Source organism: Chiloscyllium plagiosum, chromosome 7 (assembly GCF_004010195.1).
Source record: "Chiloscyllium plagiosum isolate BGI_BamShark_2017 chromosome 7, ASM401019v2, whole genome shotgun sequence".
NCBI lineage: Eukaryota > Metazoa > Chordata > Chondrichthyes > Orectolobiformes > Hemiscylliidae > Chiloscyllium > Chiloscyllium plagiosum.
The window spans coordinates 58,188,255-58,215,289 of record NC_057716.1 but is presented as its reverse complement, the minus strand read 5'-3'; the positions used below and the strand labels follow the sequence as shown (position 1 = coordinate 58,215,289).

At 38.9% G+C, this 27,035-nt stretch overlaps 2 protein-coding genes across 10 annotated transcripts in view; one reads left to right on the top strand and one right to left on the bottom strand.

Annotated features, from left to right (window-relative positions):
* Window positions 1-3,899, bottom strand: part of pkp4 (plakophilin 4) — a 236,229-nt gene extending 232,330 nt beyond the window's left edge. For all 3 annotated transcript variants that reach the window (XM_043693802.1, XM_043693805.1, XM_043693804.1), the window contains exon 1: window positions 3,727-3,899. The gene's annotated coding sequence lies outside the window, so the exon portion shown is untranslated. The remainder of the gene's footprint in view (window positions 1-3,726) is intronic.
* Window positions 3,900-4,001: 102 nt separating this feature from the next.
* LOC122551617 (coiled-coil domain-containing protein 148-like) overlaps window positions 4,002-27,035 on the top strand; it is a 99,195-nt gene continuing 76,161 nt past the window's right edge. The window contains exons 1-3 of one of the 7 annotated variants that reach the window (XM_043693807.1): window positions 4,002-4,159; window positions 11,802-11,861; window positions 15,415-15,536. In XM_043693807.1, coding sequence (XP_043549742.1) covers window positions 11,807-11,861; window positions 15,415-15,536 — 177 coding nt within the window. In that variant the 5' untranslated portion in view covers window positions 4,002-4,159; window positions 11,802-11,806. Of the gene's footprint in view, window positions 4,160-8,226; window positions 8,315-8,930; window positions 9,005-11,801; window positions 11,862-15,414; window positions 15,537-27,035 lie in introns of those variants that run through there. The other 6 variants (XM_043693806.1, XM_043693808.1, XM_043693809.1 and 3 more) reach the window with 6 other exon arrangements.

Here is a 27,035-nt window from a genome sequence, read left to right as displayed (position 1 = left end):
GTTGGTACGGCGGGAAAGGAAGAAGCGGAGAGCTTTGAGTCCTTCATGATGGGGGATGGAGGTGTACAGGGACTGGATGCCCATGGTGAAGATAAGACGTTGGGGGATCGGGGAAGCGAAAATCATGGAGGAGGTGGAGGGCGTGCATGGTGTCCCGACGTAGGCAGGGAGTTCTTGGACTAAGGGGGACAGGACTGTGTCGAGGTATGCAGAGATGAGTTCGGTGGGGCAGGAGCAGGCTGAGACAATGGGTTGGCCGGGGCAGTCAGGTTTGTGGATTTCGGGCAGGAGGTAGAAACGGGCAGTGCGGGATTGTGGGACTATGAGGTTAGAGGCGGTGGTTAGGTAGTGCCGTGACTTAACAAAAGACAGCGCAATGATTGTGCCACATTGTGACAGATGGTGGAACAATTTATAATTGCATAAAATCCCCATGAGATCAAAATGACCAGTTTGCATAACTGACTTACCTTTCTGTTGCTGAAAAATCTTGGGAGTTGCTTTGGCACTGAGGTAACTATTCATCATAACACTCCAGTTTAAAAAGAACACTTATAAGAAAGGATTTTTAAAGCCTTGCAAATAAAATCCAACCCTTTCAAAACTCCAAGCACCCACAAAATATTTCTTAAAATAAATTTGCTCTGAGAATTGAATCAACACTACATGCCCTACTGCAAAGGGCTTTCAGAAAATCTGAAAAGCACACTGGACAGGTAGTTGAAAAACAAAATGGCAAAGCAATAGCAGAGTTTAAGAGCATAGATACAATCCAAAATACCTGCAGCCAGCATTATATTAGAGACAAAACACCCCTAGATCTAGAAAAATATAGGTCAATTAGCTTCAGTGTCGGGACAGACAAAATTTTGCTACAGGATGAAATAACAACAGAACAATTGATAAATAATCACCAGCATGGAACGTTAAAAGGAAGCAGTCACGTTTAATCAACTTCACTATCCCTTAGAAAAGGTGGACGACATGAGGTGAGTGTTGAAACATTCCAAGTCAGAAAGTTGCTTCTATTTTTATACTGTATTTGTTTCAATATGCCCAGAATAATGAGTTGAAAAGATAGAATAGTCATTAATCAAGAACAATATAAATGGGGAAATATTGAGACAGTTTCACATTTCAATATTAACTTCAATGTGGAATGGATGATGTCTGATACAAATACATGAGCAAGATACAGACTTTCACTTTGGATGAGAACTTACTCGAGGAGCTAAAGGGCCCCCCCATGTTCCTGTCAATACTTCAGTATGATAAGAAATTGTCATGAATGCAGTAAAATGGCATATATGCACCATAACCGCTAGTATAACCAGTTGGGTCATAATAAATATGCTGTAAGTTGCACATGTCCCATCTCACCTATTTGAGATCATTATTTGCAATTATAAAGTTGTACAGCACCAAAGCAGACCCTTCAGTCCAATTCATCAATGCCAACTAGATATCCAGATTAAATTGGTCCCATTTGCCAGCATTTGCCCCATATCCCAAACCTTTCCCATTCATGTACACATCCAAATGCCTTTGAAGTGTTGTAATTATATGAGCCACCACCACTTCCTCTGCATGAAAAGTTGCTCCTTAGGTCCTTTTTAAATCTTCCCCCTCTCACCTTAAACTGATGCCATCTAGTTTTGGATAACCCTACACCAGGCAAAAAACCTTGGCTATTCACCCTATCTATGCTCCTCACGGTTTTATAAGCCTCTATGAAAGGTCACCCCCTTAGCCTCTGACACTGCAGGGAAAACAGCCCCAGCTTATTCAGCCTCTCCCTTTAGCTCAAACCCTCCAACCGTGGCAACATAAGTCTTTTCTGAACCCTTTCAAGTTTTACAACATCATTCCTAAAAAGGAGGGACACAAGAATTGAATTCGTTATTCCAAAAGTGCCCTAACCAATGTCTCTTTTAACCACAAAATGGCATCCCAACTCATACTCAGTGCACTGATCAATAAAGGTATGTGTATCAAATGCCTTCTTCACTACCCTATTTACCTGTGACTTCACATTCAAGGAGCTATGAACTTGCACTCCAAGGTCTCTGTTCAGCAACACTCCCCAGGACATTAAGTGCAGAAATTCTGTCCTTATTTGCCTTAACAAAATGCTACACCTCACATTTATCCAAGTTAAATTCCATCCGATACTCCTCGGCCCGTCTGATCAAGATCCCGTTGTACTCATCTTTCTTCATTGCTCACTACACCACACCGAAGTATTCATAAGAGTTGAAGTAAGAGAAGGTACTGTGCAAATGTCTATTAATTTTTTTTTTGTTCAACACTTTAATCTGACAATAGTACTTGCTTGAACAAGAAGTTAAATTTGGGAGGCAAGTTCTATTATTGCTGCTCTCCCCACAATGCCACATCTGCAAATCTAACAAAAAAATCCCATATTTTATGTAATTTGCTTATCTCTCTCCCAGCAGTTTTTTTTTCCCCACCAAGAGAATGCAAGATTCAATATGTTTTCATTTGGGGCTAGACTTTTTACAGGTGCTCCAAACATCATTGATTTTCAAGCCTGAACCTAAGTACATTTATAAATGCTAAGCATGTAAAGAAAGCAACGAGTGGGTTAAATTGATAAACAATATATTCTGTCTGAACAAGGAACTGGTCTTCCAACACTGACTTTTGTAAAACTCCCTGTAGAAAAACACTCCTGTTGCACAAAATAATTTTATTCTCTTTTGAACAAGCAAAAAAAAAATTTGCAAAGATGCCACTTTTGAAGTGAAAACTCACTAAACTATCTGGAAATACGATTTCCCTGTAAATAACCCAATTTGCATCACGCTTACAAAATGTCATTCAACAGCCAAATTCAGAGGATTTAGTAGACATACTGGAGATGTGCAGTTGACAATGCTTCGCTGTAGGTTTCTGCAATGTCTCGAATAGAGTTGCTTAAATATAAAAATGGTTTGGAGCAACTACGAAGAATATTCGACATTAACACAAGTCGACGAACGAGTAGAAAGTTAAACAGCAACCACAGCCACACACACACACATTTGGTAACGCCCAGTTACCGCACAGGGACTGTTTTATCACCATTAACAATCAAGGATCGTATTCTCGACAGACCAGTACAGCCAATGCAGCACATTGGCGCAAAGGCGTATTTTTTCCTAATAATGATGCAAAATAAACGCTCAAACCCCTTCGATTGGTTTCTAAACAGTGGCCATATTCTATTATTATGGTTCTGAAAAATATACAAAATAAGAGGCAGGGAAGAAAATACGTAGCCAACAACGGACACGAGGTCAAAATGCAGATTTATCTCAATAGAAATTTTCATTTTATTGCCGCCACACCTTCACTGCAGGAAGGACTCGTTCAAGTGAAACAGTCCGCAATCGCGGAACACCGCGACACCATTTTCAATTAAAATGCATCATTTCGGGAGTATTCTCGCTTCGGTTTTCATCAAGAACAATAGAGAGCCAATGGTCATTGAAGCCGTTCCGTTCCTTGCCTTTGAGCATCGAGACACGAACGGGAGAAGGGTGGCACGAGTTGGAAATAAATAAAGCACCCGAGCTCTGGATCTGAGCCACCCAATGAAATGTTTCTCACCTTCCTCTGGCCCGTGGGGATGTGAACACCTGTCTGCGAATCGTGAACCAACCTCCCTGCTCGCTCCCTCCCACATACACGCACGCGCGCCTTACTTAACACCGAAACACTTACTGCTCTGGCTGACCGGGCCTGACTTCGAAAGGAAGCACCATAGAAGATCAGACGGGAACGGTAACCCCGTTCCGACACCCACAAGCTCTCACTCTCACATCTCCCAACTTCAGGGGAAAGAAAAAGAGAGCGAGCTGGATCCGATCGTCCCTGCGTCACCGCCCTGCTCCCAGGCACGGCTTGGCCGCATTGGTCAGCCCACCAACTACCCTCGCCTCCATTGGGCGCTGCCCTCGCGAAATGAGCCAATTGGAAAGGGCGTACTTGGTTGCCATCGCGGCATCGCCTGTCAACAATCCGCGGTTGAGTGAGGAAGATGGAAAGGTGAGTGCGGCCTCCTCCACTGCAGCGGGCTCACCTGGCTCCCCCAGCACTGGAATCCCCCTCTGGGAAAGGCTCACCCATCAGTTTGACCTGCCAGGACTCCTGAGATGTGAGTCAAATTTCCACCAGTTTACGCAGTAAAAAGGAAGAAGTAATAGTAAATTGTTTTCCTAGTGAACTGATGTTTTTCGCTCCGGAATGTTTTTGTGGATGATGTACGTTAGCATTGTGAGTCCAAGATAAATATTGGAGGCAAGATAAACCGACGTTTTACTATTCATTGCAAGGTATGGTGACTGATAAATAAGTAGCTTCGTAAGTATATATTTTTTAATTTCTCATAAATTCCGTTGATAAACGTTATGCCAAATGTTCAGTCTAATGACTAGGTTCCGTAGATTGATCTTACAAAAATGCTCGAAAAGGTAGTGTCTGATTTGTTCTCTCTCTCCCTCCCAAAAAGATTAGCTTCTTCTTGTGCTCTTCGCTGTCCACAACCTCCACATCTGCCATTTCCACCTCTTCCAGAATGAGATCATCCAAGTATATTTCTATTCTTTCCCTTATCAGCATTCCAAACGAACCATTCCTACAGCAACGTTCTAGTGGGGCACCTTAAAATCAATTAATTCTGAGACCATGCCAATACTTCTCCCTGTTCCCAACTTCATCATTGTTATAATGAAATACAATCAAAACTACAAACTGCACATCACTTCTAGATTGATGCCCAAAGCTTAAGTGCTACTGTTGAGTTTGATTTCAGATTGTAGTCTGTCACCTATTTTCACATAGTAGTGTTAGTGATGATTCTACTAATCCAATTTATACTCAGAATTTTTATTCCTTTATTTGCCTTTGCTTTATTCCTTTTGCTTTATGCAACCATCCCATTTGTTATTTAGTCTCTCTAAGCACAGATCTCCCTTCCAAGTTCCATCCGTAAGCTTTGTACTTAAAATCTGTTATCATTAATATTTCAAAGCCAGAAAATATCATCAACCGAAGATCCTATTCTATTTATCTCCACAGGTGCTGCCTAATGAGTATTTCCAGATTTTTAAAAAAGAAAACAAAGTATAAGCCTGCTAGGAATTTCATGCTGTGCATTTCTCATGTTAACATTTTCTTTCTCCTCTTGTAAAGGGATTAGCTAATTGTTAGATGGCTGGTCACTTTACAATATCTTGCATCTAGTTCATTAACCGGTGCTTGAAGCCACAAGTAATTTTGAGAGTTTTGAATGAACATTTCAGCACCTTGTTTCTGGACAAAGCAGGAATTCTTTTTTCCCTATTTATTGACATGACTACTTTCAATCTCTAGTGATGAGTGAAAGATTGTCACCAAAACATTCAGTTTCAGAGTCACGTTATAAAATTCATAGTCTGATTCACTTGAACCAAAATAATTCTAAAGAAGAGTATCCCATCACCAAGTCCTCTATCGATACACAAATAGTCCTTGACTATATTACTGTCTCATCAAATCAATATCTGACAACCTTTTTATGTCAGTCAGACTCTCTAATTAGACGAGATTAACAGCCCCTATCAGGGGACTCATTCTATGAGGTCCAGCTGGCTGATCTTGTTGTAATTACTACATAAACAAATTATTGCATTTGTGCAATAAATGCAGTCAAATATTATGATGCATTGAACTGTAGTATTGTGCCAATGAACTAAACTGCAGACATTCAACATTCTCCATATCACTATATTCAACCTCAACTAGTTGTATTTCCATTGGCATCATTGCTTTCAGATTCCTGCCAATTTAGGTATTGACTCACTCAGAAGCCAGATAATGAGCATAAAACCAAACAACAACTGAATGTTACTGGGATTCATTCACCAAATGTTAGTCCAATTCTGTTGTAGAGCCAGAACTGCAAAAAAAAACTTCATTCTTGTGAAAGCTGCTGGAAATCTCTACTTTTCCAGGAATCTTTCCAAAGAGCAGGGATTTGATAAAAAAAAGGCTATCTTCGTCTCGAGCACAAGTTAAGACCAAGAACCATCTATTTAACACCTTAGCAGAGTCAGCAATTTAAATGTGACTCACCATGAAGAAATTTCTAAATTGTAGAAGCTATTACGGAAATTGAGTCTTTAGGTCCATGACATTGCCCTATTAACCATTCACCTTTTGAAATCTATCAATTTAACCATGCTTCATTTGGTATCTAAGAGATGGTCTTTCTAGTAAATTTCATCCATGAAGCTTAGAAAATCCAAAACAAATTGTCAGCTAGCTGATAAAATACTTCATTTCCAATTTTTTGATCCCCCCCCCAAATAAAAGAAACTATGCTAGTCCTTGTGTTAGTCCAAGTCCACATAGCCATTAAATTCTTTTCCCCACCTTTCACAAAATTCAGATTCCAAGAACATGGTGGGTAATTTACACTTAATTTCAGCCATTATTCATGAAAGTAACTAATTAGAATTTGATTTCCTATCCACCACTTCCCAGCTTTTACCTTAAGGCAGTATTTTCTGCTATATTTTCATTCTGAAGGCATACAGGGAAGTAGAAAACCAGTCAATAACTAGATTTAATCTAGACTTACTCATTATATCAGCGTGTCTCCTCAGCATTTCAACAGTCTCTTTATATTTTAAATAAATATGTAACAGTCAATTAAACTAACTTAAAAGTCATAAGGCTCTTAAAAAGACAAAAGAGTTCAAAAGAAAATTAAATTAATTAAAATGCAATATGTGCAATGTTTGAGCAATGTAATTCTGACTGGTTGCCCATCTTTTACACTCCATGGACTGCTCCTCAAAACTCTGCTGCTTCATGTCTTATTGATTCATCACACTTTATGGTTGCTAGCTCCCAGTTTAACCAAACATACATTTTAATACAATTAAAATACATTTAATACATACAATTAAATTCTCATTCTAATGTTCCAATCCTTCATGGTCTTTCCCTTCCCTATCTTTGTAACCTCCTTCACCTGTACAACCATCTAGACACTCTTCCTTCCTATATCATTAACTTCACTACCAATCCTTTCCTTCATGCTATCATTGAAGCATGTTCCTGCAGTGGTCTGAGCCCTAGGTTACGAATTTTTCTGTTTCTCTATTTGTTCATTTCTCTTTTCCTTTGAAACACTTCCTCTTTGACCAAATGTTTAGTTTGTTATACTTTCCTGTAAAGCACCATTTGCTACATCAAAGGAACTATATTAATCCAAGTTATTGTTAAACAGCTTGTAGCTGTTATCTCATTAGAGACCAGGGATTGAACTTGAGGCATGTTTGGGCTAGAAGATTCATGTATTCACTGAATAACATGTATAAGATAGCTAGCATTTGAAAGGGTTAATACATCATGAGCTAGGCATTGCCAATCAAGATAGGAAGAATATTAGACCACTTTCGGAAAAGTGGCTTCAATTTCGATCTATCTGCTATAGGAAGGATGTTGTAAAACTTGAAAGGGTGCAGAAAAGATTTACAAGGATATTGCCAGAGTTGGTGGGTTTGAGATATAGGGAGAGGCTGGGGCTATTTTCCCTGGAGTACTGGAGGCTGCAGGGTGACCTTAGAAAATCATGAGGGGCATGGATAGAGTCAAGGTCTTTTGCCCTGTGGAGGGGAGCCCAAAGTAGAAGACATACGTTTAAGGTAAAATGTGAAAGATTTAAAAGGGACCTAAGGAGCAACATTTTTCAGGCGGAGGGTGGTGCATGTATGGAATGAGCTGCCAGACGGGGTGGTGGATGTACAATTACAACATGTAAAAGTCATCTGGATGGGTACATGAATAGGAAAGGTGAGATGGATATGGGCCAAATGCTGGCAAATGGAATTAGATTAATTTCGGTTATCTGTTGGCATGGAAGAGTTTGACTGAAGGGTCTGTTTCCAAGCTGTACATCTCTGACTGTTCTTTGGAAGAACTGTGTATCTTTACCAGTATTTGTATAGTTTTTCATAGTGTGTTTTAATGCTAAGTCAATGTAGCTAACTATAATGTGCACTTTTATGTTGAACCTGATGTCTTATAAGAGACATCCTATATCCCAGATGTAATTCAGCTAGCTTAAATAATAAAACTATTTACTTTTCATCAAGATCAAGCTTATCTTCTATCAAAGACATCATGTGGCCAGCCATCACCACTTGGTACTTGTAGCTGAGACTAATGCCAATACAAAAGTATGTGGCAATGAACTTTCCCAAAGTTTCTGAATCACACCAATATAGTATGCTGAGAGCTTAAAGCCACAACATTGTAATAGGTAAGATCATTAAACCAAATCATTTTGTTCTGATTCTTTTCCAAAGTCTTTTGAAAACTCGTGCCAAAGCAGATTTATCAATTAGCTGTATATATTAATATTATTACTAAAATTTTTCAAATTACAAGAAATATTCTATTATCATTTTGTTTGATAATATGAACAGTAAAAGTACTAAAGCGGCTGAATTTTCATTTTTCTTTGGCGAAGTGTCAGTTTCACCGAGTTTTGTGAAGAGTTTCTCTCTGCAAGGCCAATGAGGCCGTTGCCACATGTTATAAAATTTACCTTACTAACCACTTACTCTGCTCCTATTGCGCCCATGTTATCTGATTCTAGCCCTGTTTTATCACTTGTACCGTTAAAAATTCAACTTTTTAGAAATGGTCCAGCAACCCTAACGCCATCTTGAAAAGGCCATTGCGCATCCAGACAGGCTATGTCTGCTTGGACCTGCCATGCATGGTCACAGACATGAGCTCTAGACATGGTAGAGAAGGAAAAATTAGTCACCTGATTTGCATGTGGGGACCTGGATGACTTATTGAACAATTTGGTGCCAGGAACAACCATGTAGCCATTACACCAAAGCATGCCAGCTTGGTCCGAGGTTGCCATTTTGGTCAGTGCAGTCTTTGGAGGAACCCACAGCACTGTAGGAAAATGGTCAATGGCCTTCACTCCATCAGTGTAAGCACCACAATTTTCTCTCCAAAAATTCATACTCACTTTGTCTCTGCTACTGTACCCATCTCCAACCAAGGCTCATGCTGTACTGTTCTCACGATTGCCTGCAATATCAACCCTCATTTGCTATAACTCACATCCCCTAACAGCACTAATCTAGTATGCCCTCCTTGCTGCCTACTCACACATCTGGGACACCTTCACTTACACTGCTGTGCCACCCACTTTCATCTTTCTTAGTACCTGCCCCTTTCAGTCATTCCAGGAGGGAAACGATTACAACAGGACAGGAAATGTCAAGATGGGTGCCAGGCTTCCTGACATTTGGCTGAAAACTCCTTATGAGACGATCTTGACTCGGACCACTGAGCAGCTGACTGTGTCCAAGTCCCTGACCAAAAGTTATCTTGTTTGACCTAACTAAGGTCGCGGACAACCATGACAAGCTGCTTGGTTTCATGTCTGTGCTAAATGGCATAGCAGTACAGCAGAACTGTCAGTTTGATACCTCTGGCAGGATGGATAAATGCAAGTAAAGAGAAGGCAAGCATGAATGCTTTGAGCATCCAAATAGGATTAAAGTGAGTGAACGTGAAAAGAGCAAGTCGGGTCCAGTCAATGGGCTGGGTACCTGAACTTGAACACAAACTGTTCTTGCTGGACCGTTACAAGATAGTTTCCATTGAACCCTGAAGTACAACAGCGAAGTGCAGAAGCTTACTGTAAGTGGATTGGAAATCTGTCATTAGGGTTTTTAGAGACTGACATATGCTAGATGCCAATGTCTGGGGTAGTATATAGGGTGTATGTACCCATGTAGTGTACCCTGAGATCATAGAATCCCTACAGTGTGGAAACTGGCTAATTGGCCCAACAAGCCCACACTGACCCTCCGAAGAGTAACCCACCCAGACCCATTCTCCTACCCTGTTACTCTACATTTACCCCTGATGAATGCACCTAACCTACACATACTGAACACAATGGGCAATTTAGTTGGCCAATTCACCAAACCTGCACATCTTTGGATTGTGGGAGGAAACCGGAGCACCCTGGGAAACCCACACAGATACGGGGAGAATGTGCAACTCCACACAGACAGTCGCCTGAGGCTGGAATAAAATGCGAAGTGAATACCTGATGTTGGTGCTTGCTGTTCAACATGGAGTTCCTCCAGAGCAAGCAGTGAACTGAAGTTGCCAAATACTTTCTGTGGCTTCCATGACAAGAATTAATGGCAGTTGGAATGTTGCCTATTAATTGAACAAGATGTGCAGTTAATAAAGTCATTAGTGAGCAACAGTCCCCCTTAATAGGCGACTTTCAATTCTCTTGTGAGAATTTTGCCTTGACTGGAACTTAATTAAAGGATACAGAATGTTATTCCTGATGTTGAGATGGACCTATTCTACCACACTTCTAGCCATTCATTTCCCTGTAAAACTCTGCCTGTAATACTTAACTTACATTGACAACCATTAAAGATAAGAGAAAGTTCCTGATGAAGAGCTTATGCTCGAAACGTCAACTCTCCTCCTCAGATGCTGCCTGACCAGCTGTGCATTTCCAGCACCACACTCTTCGACTCACACCATTAAAGATAGGGAATCAATAAAGATGATTGTGTTAAATGAAACAAAAAAACCCAGAAAATGCTGAATAACTTAAAACCTCAATGACAATGTATTCCATTTTGAATTGTAACTCTAAATCTTAAATAATTTGTTGCTTCAATTGTATATAGATTAATATTTCATATGACTATACTTGAATTTTGTCACGATTCATAGGAGTAATGCACTGGAAATCAAACTCCACTGTTTCTGGAGTTGTCACAAATGTGGAAATTTGTTTAAAACTTTGAATTTTCCAATTGTACCTATGTAATTCAGGTTATAAGAATATGCACAGCTGGCTTTTATCATTCATAAGAAAATCACTAATTGTTATAATCAAATTGAGTTCAATCAATGGCAAGAAAGAACTGTGAATTGCTAAATCTATAACTTAAACTCTACCCCTTTTTAAAAAGAATTCCTATACACATAATACGAACATAAGAGACATGACAAGAATATTAGGGGTAGGAAAAGAAAAAGAGAAACAATTTAATAACATCAATCTGGGCTGCAGGAGTTAGAGTTGTTTCTTTTTGGTTTCTGCCACTTTCTTTCATTTTCTGCTGATCATATGACTTTGTTTGCACATTGATGTTGTCTTTTATTCACTGGTTGAGAATTTGCTTCTTTTAGTGTCTCTGAAGGTGGTTTCCTCAACCTCTGCCCCCCTTTTTTCTTTCAACAGGCAGTTTGCAAAGTCAGCAACTTAGAGGAAAATAGCGAGAATAATTCCTTGGAGCTTTTTGTGTTACTTGAGATTGAGGTGCTTTTGGTTTTAACAGGTTAGGTGTTTCTGTTCTATTATTCACATCCAGGACTGTAGCCACTTTCCCAGGAGCTAATCAAGTGGCTTTTGCTATGCTGAGCCCCACACAACAGCTGTTCAGATGAAAAATCAAGCAAAGGACATTCCTTAGGCAATACTGCCTGAATACACGCACCTGGAATCAATGCTTCTGGAATTCTCCCCCAACTATTTGAAAAAGGCAACATTGTATATCCAACTCATAATGAGTTCTAGTAACTTATTAAAATTGTAACATCTTCTTCCACACATTGCTTGGTTTAAAGCAATATCCTTTCCAACATTTTAGTCTACAATCCAAAATAAATAGTCTTTACAATTCTCTGAATTTTTAAAAATTCAATGTATAAAACTGGGGTAAACTGTTTTTCCTCAGGAGCAATGAGTGGAAGGGATCTTCGAATGTTCATCACAAATCACAGAGCAGATGATGCAGGTATTTATGAATATTCTTTAATAGTAACTCACCTAGTTACTCAGTTTTGTAACCCATTCAATCCAGGTTTGATTTCCTCATTAGTGCATTAGGTCATCTATCATAGCTCAAAGATAACATTTTCAGAAAGGAAAAAATCTTCCAGCTTTCCCAATTCTGACTGATGTCTGGGCTGGTACAGGCAGTGATCTTCTGAGGTATACGGACCCAGTGTTTCACTTTGTTCAGAGCTAGCTGATCCTCAACATATCATATATTTAAATAATTTGTTTTCCCAGGAGCGTCAGAGGCTGAGGGATGAACTCATAGAGGTTTATAAAATCATAAGGGGCATGGATAGGATAAACAGACAAGGTCTTTTCCCCAAGGTGGGGGAGTCCAGAACTAGAGGGCATAGGTTCAGGGTAAAATATAAAAGGAAGCTAAGGGGCAACTTTTTCATGCAGAGGGTGATGTGTGTATGGAATGAGCTGCCAGAGGAAGTGGTGGAGGCTGGTACAATTACAGCATTTAAAGGCATCTGGATGGGTAAATGAATTGGAAGGGTTTGGAAGGATGTGAGTCAAATGCTGGCAAGCGGGGCTAGATTAAATTAGGATATCGTCGGCATTCATGAGTTGGATTAAAGAGTCTGTTTCCATGCTGTATATCTCTATGACTTTAAATACAAAACGGAGATAGTGAGGATAAAATTAGATTCAGGAAATACACAAATAATTTAAACCCCATTTTGGTGGAGTACAGTTCATTAATTTGATGGTACGTTATCACAATCTATTGTTGAGACCAAATGTTTATTGAAAATACTCTTGAGTTGTTGTTTGTAAAATTAATCACTGGATTACTTTTCTTATCCTTTATTTTCTATAATATTTGTTATGTTAACTGAAGAATCAATAATAATAGAATTATGAATCAAAACATACTAAATTCAATATTGTGTGTAATGTCATTGTCAACATTTCAAGGTGTTTTGAGTCTGACTTCTAACTGTATTTTGACAGTATTTTAATTTTTTTTTCCATTTTGACACTAGGATTTTATATATTTTGTGAATTTTCATAATTAATATAATTCCAATGGATTTAAAAATCATTATGCCAATAAAAGAGGATGTCCTCCACTTAAATACTTTTGCATCAGTGAGGTGGAGCTGCATATTCTGTCAAAAGTGGAACAACAAGCAATTAAAGTAATCCATATGAATCAACAAAGTAAAGGTGTTGAAAAAGAAATATCAAAGGTGATTTTGGACCATAAAGGGGACCTAGGCAAAGGGCATGTCAAAGGTACTAAATGAGCAGTTTGCATCTGTCTTTATTGAGGAAGTTGCTGCTGTTGCCAAAGCCGTAATGGATGAGAAGATAGTTGAAATACTAGATTGGGTAAAAATTGGTTAGATAAAGATACTGAGACAGACTGCCTGTGTTAAAATTGTTAAGTCATCAGAACCAGATTAAGTGCAACAAAGATACAGGGAAATAAAGTTAGAAATTGTGAAGTAATGACTGTATTCTTCCAGTCCACCACCACTTAGGATGGTGCTTGAATAGAACAGAATTGCAGATTGTTGTTCAAAAAAAAATATAAGAATCAACCCACCAACTACAGGCTGGTCAATATTAATCTTATTTGGTGGCAAAGCTTTTTGAAATGATAATTTAGGAGAAATTAAATCGCTTGAACAAGCGTGGGTTAATCAAGAAAACATATGAACTTACAATTTAAGAGCAGGAGTAGGCCATTCAGAGTCTTGAGCCTATTCCACCACTTGATAAGATCATGTCTAATTTGGTTGTGGCATCTACTGTACTTCCGTATCTAGCCCCTATACCTTTTCACTCCCTTTATTAGTCAATATCTAACTCAGCTTTAAAAATATAAAGACAGTTACAGATATGAATAACCCTCAGAGAAAAATCTCATCCTCATCGCCATCTTAAATGGAAGACACCTTATTTTAAAGTTTAGTATCTCACATAACTAGATTGTTGGCATTCATCCTGTCAAGTTCTCTCAGCATCATTTGTTTCAATAAGATTACCTCCTATTCTTCTAAACTCCAGTTAATATATACTCAATCCGTCTATTCTTTTCTCATAAAATAATTCCCTCATCCCAGGAAGAATGTAAGTGTAAAAGTGTTTAATTTGAGTAATTTCTTTTGAAGAGGTAGCACAAATATTTAATGAAGGCAATGTTGTTGAGGTGCTGTACATGGATTTCTAAAAAGTATTTGGTAATGTACCATGTAACAAGCTTGTCAACAGAGTCGAGCCCATTGAGTAAAAGGGACAGCAGCAGCATGGATACGAGGTTGTTTGAGTGACAGGAGACAGAACGTAGTGTTTGTTTTTCAAAATGTAGGAAGGAATATAATGGGACTCCCCAGTGATCAGGATTAGAACCACACCATTTCTGATTTATGAATTTTGATTTTAAAACAAAATTTTATTTTATTCTTAATGACCTAGACTTGGGCACATGTTCAAACTTTGTACATGACAAAACTTAGAAATATTGTGTACTGTAGGATATTAGTAGATTTTGAGAAGACATTACTGATGGAATGGGTGCAGGGGAGTGGAAAGTAACACATGTTGGTATGAAGAGTCAGAATAGGCAATACAAAGGATACAATTTCAAAGGGAGTGGAGGAGTAGAGGGACCAAAATATTGATGAATTGTTGAAAGTGGCACAGCAGGTTGAGATAGTGCTTAGAAAAGCATATGAATTCCTGGGTTTTATATGTAGAAACATAGGGTACAAAAGCAAAGAAGTACTAATGAACCTTTATAAAGACAGATTCAACATCAACTGGAGTATTGTGATAATAGAGTCATAGGGTTTTATAACATGGAAATAGATCTTTCAGTCCAACTCATTCATGCCAATCAGACACCCCATTCTGTCCTAGTCCCATTTGCCAGGATTTGGACCAGATCTCTCTGAACCCTTCCTATTCATATGTGTTCAACTTTGAGCACAGCACTTCAGGAAATATGTGAAAGCTATAGAGATGTCACAGAAAACAATGATGAGAATGATTCCGAGAATGAGACTTCAGTTAAATGGAGCAATTAGCAAAGATGGAACTGTTCTCCTTAGAAAAAAAAGATTGAGAGAATATTTGATAGAAATGTTGAAATGATGTGGGATCTGGACAAATTAGATGTGGTGAAACCATTTCTATTCCTAAGAGTGAAGAGCTAGAGGATACCTATTGAAAGTAATTGCCAAATGAACCAGAGGCAACATAAGGTAAATAATATAAATGCATGATCTGCAAAAGGCTAATGTGTAGGCCGAGCAAGTAATTAGGAAAGCTAATAGAATGTTAAAATTTATTGTGAAGGGAATTGATTCATAAGAAAGGAGATTATGCTTCAGTTTTACATAACCCAGGTAAGATCGAATCTGGAATATTGTGGAAGAATTAAGATGTCAAATTCAAAACCAATATTTTTATGTGCTCTTATATTTCATCTTTCCATGCACAAATAATCGTGACACTGCAATGAAATTTCTAATGCTTTAATAATTTTCTATTAGAGAAACTGGTTATAAGAATGAAATATGGCCTTGCAAGTCAGAAGTATAAGCCAGTTGACTATGAACAACTTAAGGCTCTTGCTGAAGCCAAAAAGGTGGCATGTCTTCACACTGATCTTAAGGTAAATCAAATTTATGCAAAAGTAAGAACAAAATGCAATACCACAACTAATAATAGTGAATGGTAAATAAAATATATCGACAAAAGAGAATATGACATAATGATAATGTCACAGAACTTGTAATCCAGACACCTAGACTTATGCTCTGGGGTTCTGGTCCAAATTCCACCATGGCATCTGATAGAATTAAAGTTCAATAGATGAAAATATCTGGAATCAAAAGCGAGTAATTGTAACCCTGAAACTACAATTGATTGCTATAAAAACCCATCTTGTTCACTGGCATCCTCTAGGGAATGAAATCTGCCATCCTAACTTGGTCTGCCTTACATGTGATACCAGATCAACAGCATTGTGATTGACCATAAACTCCCCTCTGAAATGCCTTAGTAAGTTTTTCAGTTCAAGGGAAATTAAGGGTGTGCAACAAATGCTGACCTGCCAGCAAGAATCATATCCTGAGTCAATAGAAAACCTTTTTGTTGCTAATATGAAATTAAGAACTGTGGATGCTGGAAATCTGAAACAAAACAGGAATTGCTGGCAAAACTCAGCAGGACTGGTAGTATCCATGGGAAGAAAGCGGAGATAACATTTAGTGTACGGCAACTCTTCAATAGCTTGTTAAGTCTGCTTTCTTCTTGGGCCTACTGAGTTTCACCAGCAATTCCTGTTTTTGTTTCATTTGCTTATTTCTCAAAGAGAACAAAGAAAATTTACAGCCCAGGAACAGGCCCTTCTGCCCTCCAAATGTACTGTCTGAACCAATCCAAATGTACTGTCTAAACCTGCCGGTCAATTCCTAAGCATTTATATTCCTCTGCTCCCCACCTACTCATGCATCTATCCAGATGCATTTTAAATGAATCTACCGTCCCTGCCTCTACCACCTCTGCTGGCAACGTGTTTCCAGACACCCACCACCTTCTGTGTGAAGTACTTGCCACGTGTATCCCCCTTAAACCTTCCACCTCTCACCTTGAAAGCATGACCTATCGTTATTGAATCCTTGTCAAAAGCTTGCTCTATCCACCCTATCTATACCCTTCATGATTTTGTAAACCTCAATAAGGTCCCCCCTCAATCTCCTTTTTTCTAGTGTAAATAAACCTAACCTACTCAACCTCTCTTCATAGCTAGCACCTTCATACCAGGCAACATCCTCATAAACCTTCTCTGCACCCTCTCCAAAGCGTCCACATCCTTTTGGTAATGTGGCGACCAGAACTGTACACAGTATTCTAAATGCGGCAGAACCAATGTTTTGTACAATTTTAACATAACTTGCCAGCTCTTATACTCCAATGAAGGCAAGCATACTCTATCCGCATGTGCAGCAACCTTCAGGGTACAATGGACCTGCACTTCCAGATCTCTCTGCCCATCAACTTTTCCCAAGTCTCTTCCATTCATTATATAATTCGCTTTAGAATTAGACTTGCCTAAATGCATCACTTTACATTTGTCTGGATTGAAAGCCATCTGCCACTTTTCCGCCCAACTTTCCAGTCTATCTATATCCTCTTGTCTTCTCTGACAGTCCCTTAAGCTTTCTGCTACTCCACCAATCTTTGTGTCATCTGCAAACTTGCTGATCATACCAACAGTGCCCTCTTCTAGATCATTCATGTATATTACAAACAACAGTGGCCCCAATACTGACCCCTGTATAACACCACTGGTCACCATTCTCCATTTCGTGAAACTACTACTCTCTGTCTCCTGTTGCTCAGCCAGTTCTTTATCCACCGAGCTAAAACACCCTGCACACCATGTGACTTCACTTTCTCCCTGAGTCTACAATGGGGAATCTTATCAAACGCCCTATTAAAGTCCATGTATATCATATCAACAGCCCTTCCTTCCTCTAACAACTTGGTCACTTCCTCGAAGAACTCTATTAAGTTGGTAAGGCATGATTTCCTCTGCACAAAACCATTTTGCCTGTCACTGATAAGTTCATTCTTTTCTAAATAAAAATGGACCCTATCTCTCAGTACCCTCTCCAGCAACTTCCCCACCACCAACGTCAGGCTCACTGGTCTGTAGTTACCCAGAATATCCCTACTACCCTTCTTGTACAGGGGGACAACATGAGCAACCTTCCAGTCCTCCAGCACCTCATCTATATTTAAGGATGCCACAAAGATATCTGAAAGGGCCCCAGTTATTGCCTCCCTCAGCAACCTGGGATAGATGCCATCCGGTCCTGGGGATTTGTTCACCTTAATAACCTCTAGCATACCTAACACATCTTCCCTACTTATGCCAACGTGATCCAGACTAATTAAACTTCTATCTCTAATCTCAAGATTCATCATGTTCCTCTCCTCAGTGATCACTGATGCAAAGTAATCATTCAGAATCTCACCCATTCTCTCAGGTTCGGGCACACAGCCTTCCTTCACTATCTTTTAGTGGACCATTCTCAATTTGGTCTAGTTCATGGAAGAATCGTGTTGAGACATATCTCTCCTAATTGACTTCCAGAAAGCAGGTTGCCAACTCGCCCTAACAACTTGAAAACCTTGTATAAACCTTACTTTTTTTATAGATACACAGTAGAAAGCATTCTCTCTGGATTCATCAGAGCATGGTTTGGCACTGCTCTTCCTAAGACCATAAGAAACTACAGAGAGTCATGTACACAGCCCAGTCTGTCTCGCAAACCAGCCTTCTATCCATTGACTCTGTATTTCCTGCTGCCTCGGGAAACCTAGCAACATAATCAAAGACTCCTCCAACTGGGTTATACTTTTTTTCAACCTCTTCTGGGCAGAAGATATTAAAGTCTGCATACACATGTGAATAGATTCCAGAACTGCTTCTTCCCCATAGTTATTAGACCTCTGAACGGACCTCTCAAGTTTTAAATTTAATGTTGATCTCGCTCCCTGAGCACCTTCTCTGCAGCCTTAACATTATATTTTTTGCTCTGTTCTATAACCTTAATGCACTTTTTATGTACTGCAGGCAAAGCAAAGCTTTGCTATACCTAGGTACATGTGACAATAAGAAATCAAATCAAAAGAATGCAGTATTTTAGAGCAGTAACTCAAACAGGTCTGCATACCAGCTATGGAAATGTTAGTTCATTTATATGTTTAATCTTTGGACTGATGGAAACTTGCTAACTGGGTTTTCTTGTTCATCTCTTGTGACTTTGAGATAACCATAAGAATACAGTTACTTGAAGATTAGAAACTCAACTTTATGCAACATAGAGACAATTTTAAAGTCAAAGTTCTGAAGACTGATCACTGGTTCCAAAATGTTGACTGTTTTCTCTACACAGATGCTGCCAGACTTGCTAAGTTCCTGGAGCAATTTCTATTTGTTTGTGACTTTAGAGAGTTTATTCTATTCACTGTTTTTCTCTTTCCTTGCTTCCTTACCATTTTCTTGCACATACAAGGTAGAAAAGACCATCATTCTCAGTCCATTAGACAGTGGAACCTCATGCATCATCCTCTAATGTTGTTGTGGTTCTGTTCGCCAAGCTGGAAGTTTTTGTTGCAAACGTTTCGTCCCCTGGCTAGGCGACATCATCAGTGCTTGGGAGCCTCCTGCGAAGCGCTTCTTTGATGTTTCCTCCGGTGTTTATAGTGGTCTGTCCCTGCCGCTTCGGGTTGTCAGTTTCAGCTGTCCGCTGTAATGGTTGGTATATTGGGTCCAGGTCGATGTGTTTGTATTTGTCCTGTGTTTTTGTGCTGAATATACGTCGGTGATGTTCCACACTGTCGGTAGATGCCAGTGTCGTACTGGTACTGAAACAGCTTGGCTTGGCAGGTGTCAAGTTCCAGAGCACACGTCGTGAGTATTATTGCCAGAATGTCGGTAGCATCCAGAACCTTAAGTTTGTGTGAAGATTTGTAGCTCGGGTGCTCGTTGTTGTGGTTCTGTTCGCCGAGTTGGAAGTTTTTGTTGCAAACGTTTCGTCCCCTGGCTAGGCGGCATCATCAGTGCTTGGGAGCCTCCTGCGAAGCGCTTCTTTGATGTTTCCTCTGGTGTTTATAGTGGTCTGTCCCTGCCGCTTCTGGTTGTCAGTTTCAGCTGTCCGCTGTCGTGGTTGGTATATTGGGTACCCAGCACTGATGATGTCGCCTAGCCAGGGGACGAAACGTTTGCAACAAAAACTTCCAGCTCGGCGAACAGAGCCACAACAATGAGCACCCGAGCTACAAATCTTCGCACAAACTTTGATCCTCTAATGTATCTAGTAAATCCCATCTTGGGGAATGCAATTACATGTAAAAACATATTATGGTCAATTTTAAAAAGAATTGAGAAATTCATGCCTGAAACTGTAAGGCAATCCAGGTGAGTGTGGTATGTAACCAGATAAACTAATTATTCCACTCATGAGATCTAATTTTCTTGGAAATGTAGAATATTACAGGACCAATGACAAATATTTTCATCTGAATAACTGAATTCAAATGAACAAACTAGTCATTATCTCCAATCTTCAATAACACCTGTCTCCCTTTTTTAAAGCTCCCCCATTGGCTTGGTCAAATGGTTAAAATTTTCTTCAGCTTTTCTGCCATTGAAAATCATTGATAAATAATCTGGGCTGTGCTAAGAAACCTGAAACCAATTTATAATTATTAATCAGGTTCAAAATGTGATAAATTTGGGTGAGTTAAATTTACGTATAATAATAAAAAGGCAAAATAAATACGCACATCCATTGCACCTTTTTTGTAGGGAAAAAAAGGGTTCATGAAGCCAATTCATGCTACATTCCCATGATAACACCCTGACTATTTCGAGTCTCACTGCTTGGTCTGAGAACTAAGATTGACAATTAGCTGCATGTCCATGCCAGTGATGGCCCAAGTAGTCAGCACTCTCCCCTCATTCTGCATCAATTAGTGTCTACTTTTTTCAAGTTTTTGCGTCCTGATGTTCTGATGAGTGCAATATGGAAAACTTTGATTCCTTGTCCTGTTTTAGCAATTTTAATGTTCTGTTCTACCAGAAAAAGTATTTAAATGCATCACTCATAATATTAAATCGGTTTCTAGTATAATTTGTAGCACACATGCAGCAAATGTTGTCTTTTGGCTCACTTAATTTCTCCTAACCAGGTCAATAATTTGCCTTCAATTTTATAAATTTTAGTTGGCACTCTCATGTGGAATTTATCGATTGCCGAAGAGAAGTCCATGTAAGCCATACAACATCATAGAACAGTTCCAGCATGGAAGGAAACTCATCATGTTTGTGCCATGTCTCTGTAACAGCTACACAGCTAGTCCAACTTTCCAGACTTTTCACCATAGATCTGCAATTTCTTTGTTTGCAAATAATTATCTAATTCCATTTTGAAGTACATGAGTAATTCTGCCTCCTGAAGAAGGGCTTATGCCCGAAACGTCGATTCTCCTGTTCCCTGGATGCTGCCTGACCTGCTGCGCTTTTCCAGCAACACATTTTCAGCTCTAATTCTGCCTCCACCACAGACTAACGTTTTGCTGTGTAAAATAATTTTTCCTCATGTCACCTCTATTTCTATTGTCAATTATCTTAAAATAGAGTCCTTTGGTTCTTGACCTCTCCACAAATGTGAACAGTTTCTCTCTATCTACTCTGTTCCAAGCTGCCATACTTTTTACCATCTGTATAAAGTACTTCCCTCAACCTTCTCTTTTCAAATGGATAGTTCACTTTCCCATTCTATCCATGTAACTGATATCGATTGTCATCAAAACCATTCCTGTAAATTTCTTCTGCACCCTCTCCAATGCCTTCATTCTTTTGTACAGTAAAGTGTCCAAAATTGGAGACAATTATCTTTTTAAACTCAGATCAGTGATTTATAAAGATTCACCATAATTTGTTTCTGTATGCAAAATTCAGGGATGCATTATTAACTGCTTTCCCAATATGTAGTGCCACCATCAAGGATTTCAGAGTCTCTCTGCTCCTGTACAAATTTTAATAGTGTGTTCTTTGTTTTATACTGCTTTCCCTTGTTCTTCATATGAAAATGAGTCAATTTGCATTTCTTTCTAGTAAATTTCATATGGTATTTTTCCACCATTCCATTACCATTCCCATTTCTACAACTAGTTATTTCCTTAAAAATCTCTGTTAAGATGAAACATGAGCTGCATTCTATATATTTACATTAGCTTTCTCTAATTAGCTAAAATTTCTATGACATGCTCAGTCGCTCTGCACCTCTCAATCTAAACATGTCTGCTTTTGCTAAAAGCCTCTCCACACTATGAAATAATACATTCTACCACTTGGTCACTGCTATTGGTAACCTATAAGTTCCATTGCAGTTTTCAGTGCTGTCTTCATTTATCAATTCTGATGATAGTTTCTGTTGATTGCATTCCATTCCTTATACCTTTTTCTAATTGTAAGAGATTGTCAAGGCCCCATTCTTTTCTTTGCATTTTCTTCTCTTACTATTGTTCAAATAGTATTTTGTTATCAATGAAATTATCTTTCCTGTGCCACTTGCATTCTTGTCTTTGAACAGCCAACATTGGATGACTGACTCAAAATTAGTTTAAAACAAGTATCTCCTTTTTAAAGGAGCAAAAACAATTCAATATTTTCTGTAAAACTAAAATAAAATTAATATATCATATAATATTATTGTTCATATCAGCAGTGCACCACACTAGTTACAAGATTAGATTTGAAATTTGGGAGGTCCATTCAGAAGTCTAATAAGAGCGGGGAAGAAGCAGTTCTTGAACCTTTTGGTACGTGTTTAAACTTTTGTGTCTTCTATCTCTTGGAAAGGTTGGAAGAGATTACAACCAGGGTGAGAAGGGTCCTCTTATAGGAGAACATAGAACTAGCAATATTTACAAAATTGTGGTGACCCATTTAAACGGAGATGAGGTGATTTTTTTTGTGCGGATTGTGCATTTGTAGATTTCTCTTCCTGTAAAAGTAGTGGAACCAGAGTCATTGAATATTTTTAAGGCAATGGTAGATAGATGCATGTTATGCAAGGAAGTGAAAGCTGATCAAGAGTTACGTGAGTGTTTGGATTTGACCTTCCAATCAAATCAGTTATTGCAAAGTATAACAAGCTCAAGGGGAGTGAATTACATACTCGAGCCATTAATCTGCATGTTTGGGAGCAAGGTAAACAATTACATTTATGTTGTGGCTCATGGAACAATGTAACTAGAGAAAGACGGTGCATTTCTCCCATCTTGGTCAAAACAAACCTTGTGCTATTCTTTGTCAGGACATTGAGTAATTCATATGTCTGAAGAATTAAGTCTCGACAGGATCATAATAATGCTCTGTGCATTTGTTTATTAACTAACTATTTGGGCAAAAGACCCTGACCTGTCCTTCTGCCCTTTTGCTGTCTTCTTCATATCTCTCAGCTTCAACATATTATTTTTTGACTCTGCTTAAATACTTTAATGTTCCTTTCATGTAGAGTATGCCCATCACTATTAGTGATTGAATTCTGCACTTGCCGTTTTCATTTTATTTAGTGTTTTAAGATATTTTTACTTCCTTTATAATGACTTTGCCACATCTCACCTGCTCAATTTTATTTTAAGAATATCTAATACTTAAAGTTAAATGTTTCCATTGGCCTTGTCCCATCATCCATTTTGGATGCTAGCCTAACATGACAAGTAATTTAAAATCTGACAAAACTGATTTGAGCGGGTCATTTTTGAAATGACTGTTTTGGAATTGAACACGTATTGCAGTAGTATATAAATTATTCTGCCTAAGGTGCCAAACTTCAGGCATAAGCTTTTAAAATATAAGTTTTATGCTCTATGGGCCAATTCAATTTAATGTAACAATTCTTCAAAAGTAATTGGTTTAAAGGAATAATCTTCTAATAGCCATGTAATGGTACTGAGACACTAATTGAAAAATACACTTTATTATTTTGTGGCTAGATTTAGGTTTGTCTTCCCAGTTATCTCACCAAGCCCACATCTGAACCAGATATTAACTAAGAAGGTTGGAGGAAAAGTCCAATGGCATGTCAAACAACTGTTTACTTATGCACCTTCTAATCATTGATTCAAAATGAATATTTTTAATGCTGTGGTAGTAGAATCATTTTCATGCCTTTTCTATTGCAAACGTGCACAGCAATGCAAACAAATGCTTTTATAAGCCTTTATAACAGGAAATCGATTCTTTGGTTGGTTTACAATACCACAAATGTTTAATGTACAGTAACTACACCATTCATGTTTGCAGAACTAGTCTATTGTCATGAACATATTGTCACACACAATGTTGAGTAGCGATGTTCAGGTATTACTAGAATCTTCCACACATGGTTTAATGTTAACGTTATGTCTATGTGTAATGCAGTGACCCATGCCAATATCAATATTGTGTGTGGTCTTTAAATCTCTTAAGCAGAATTAATTAGTTCTTTAAGTAAAATTCACCCACACATTGGTATTAAATTATATAGGTATTCCAACATTTGACTTGGAATTTTCAAAAATTAATACTTTAGATAAGTAGGTTAATATCATATCAATTCTAGCCTACCTGCCTCGATCCTTTGCAATTCGCCATAGATACAACAGGTCCATGGCAGACACTATCTCCCTGGCTTTACACTCATCCCTGGAATATCTGGATAACAAGGACACCTACGTCAGGCTCCTACTCATTGATTAAAGCTCCGCCTTCAACATTATAATTTCAACTAAACTAATCCCCAGAGTCTGAGACCCAGGTGTCTGCTCTGCCCTTTGCAACAGGATCCTTGGCTTCCTGACCCATAAACTGCAATCAGTGAGAATAGGTAAGAGCACTTCCTCCACAACTATCCTCAACACTGGCATCCCACAAGGCTGCGTACTCAGCCTCTTACTATATGCCTTGGATACTCATGACTGTGTGGCCAAATTTCGTTGTAAATTCATCTACAATTTTACTGACATCACCATCATTATAGGCTGGATCTCAACAATGACGAGGCAGAATACAGGAAAGAGATAGAGAGCCTGGTGGCATGGTGTAAAGCTCTCTCAACATCAGCAAAATCAAAGGGCTAGTCATTGACTTTAGAACACCTATCTACATCAGCGGAGCTGAGGTGGAGATCATCAAGAGAGTCAAGTTCCTGGGGTGATGATTGCCAACAATCTGTGTTGGCCCACCCTCATTGATGCAATGGTCAAGATAATGCAAAAACATCTCTACATCCTCAGGATGTGAAGGAAATTTGGCATCTCCATAAAGACTTACCAATTTTCATTTTATAGGTGCACCACAGAAAGCATTCCATCCGATGCATCACAGCTTGCTATGGCAACTGCTCTGCCCAGGACCATAATAAACTGCAGAGAGTCATGAACACAGCCCAGTCCATCATGCTAGCCAATCTTCTATCCATTGACTCCCTCTATACTTACAACTGCCTCGGAAAGGCAACTCACATAATCAAAGACCCCTCCCATCCCAGCTACAATCTATTCCAACCTCTTCCATCAGGCAGAAAACATGATAGCTTAACACATGTACCAACAGATTCAAGAACAGCTTCTTCCTTACTGTTATTAGACTTCTCAAATTTCAAATTTAATGTTGACGTTGCTCTTTGTGCACTTCTCTATAGCCATAACATTGTATTCCTCGCTCTGTTGTATTACTGTTGTGCATTTTGTATGGTATGATCTGCCTGTACTGCATGCAAAACAAAATTTTTTGCTGTACCGAGGAACATGTGACAATAAATCAAATCAAATTAAATATAGTCAATTTACATTAATGAGAAAATGTATTGTCTAGGATACTTTTGCACTATGTCATGGAGTGGTTGAAAACAAGTGTGATCTTCTCCATCTCACTGAGTTCTAGATTTCATTTGTGTTGCGTTGAGGGAGGGATAAGTAAAAGATAGGGAGGACAAAGATAACATAAGAGTTACCCTGTATGCACCTCATATTTTCTTAAGAGTAGATAATGGTCTGGTTAAGCAGACAGAGGTGATAATAGAAGGCAGACATAATATACATAATGTCCTGCTTATGGATGGAACAGATTAAATTCCCAGATAAATTTCTATTTACAATGTCAGATCTTAACAAGTGCTATCTCTGCTCAAATTCATTTACTACTTGTAAACAAATGTGTTTATAGTCCTCACATGATTTTGCAAGCTTTGATTTTGTGATGTTGAATTCAGACCATATTTTACAATAGCCTACATTTATATGGTATCTTTAACATAGCAAAAGTTGCCCAAAAATTGGTATTAGGACAGGGGATAAGCTTGGACAAAGAAATAGGTTTTAAGGACACTGAAGTAGTGGACAGTGTGGAAGAATGTTGCAGGTTGCAGGGGGACTTGGATAAAGGCAAAATACTGGATCAATGGAAAGATTCTTGGTGTGTGGATGTGCAGAGGGATCTCGGAGTCCATGTACATAGATCCCTGAAAGTTGCCACCCAGGTTGATAGTGTTGTTAAGAAGGCTGTTAGGTTTTATTGGTAGAGGGATTAAGTTCCAGAGCTGTAATATCATGCTGCAACTATACAAAACGCTGGTGCGGTTGCACTTGGAATATTGTGTACAGTTTTGGTCACCCCATTACAAGAAGGATGTGGAAGCATTGGAAGAGGTGCAGAGGAGATTTACCAGGATGTTGCCTGGTCTGGACGGAAGGTCTTATGAGGAAAGGTTGAGAGATTTGGAACTGTTCTCATTGGAAAGAAGAAGGCTAAGAGGGGTTTTGATAGAGACATACAAGATGATCAGAGGATTAGATAGGGTAGACAGTGAAAGGCTTTTCCCTAGGATGATGACATCAGCTTGTACGAGGGGACAAAGCTACAAATTGAGGGGTGATAGATTTAAGAGCGATATCAGAGCGAGGTTCTTTACTCAGAGTGGTAATGCATGGAATGGCCTGCCTGCTAACGTAGTTAACTCAGCCACTTTAGGGAGATTTAAACAATCCTTGGATAAGTACATGGCTGCTGATGGGCTAGTGTAGGAGGATGGGCTTAGATTAGTTCACAGGTTGGCACGACATCGAGGGCTGGAGGGCCTGTTCTGCGCTGTATTCTATGTTCTAAGGAGCACTGGAAGTATAAGTGAGTGTGTTTAGGAAGGAATTTCACAGCTAAGGACCAGACAGTCCAGCCAAAGTTATACCCACCAATGGCAGAGGTGAAGGAAATTGGTTGAAAATGAAATTGAAGTAAAAGTTTCCAAGACTGAAGGAGGTAACAAAGATGGGGAAGAATGAAATGCAATGGTTCACTATTTTAATTTTTTCTTCTCTTTGAATCATGCGAAGATTTTTCCTATACAGCTAACGCTGTATAGTCCTCAGTTGTTTTACTTTGGTGGCCATCCTTCATGCTTGAGTTGTTCATGAGAAAAGTTTGTTAATTCATTCCACAATGTTGACGTATCATAGCCGTCCGTTCATGATGTTGGCTTCAACTTAGCCCACAGACAAATAAAAGTTTCACGAATGGATGGTTAAAGACAAAAACTTGGCTGACATTTTC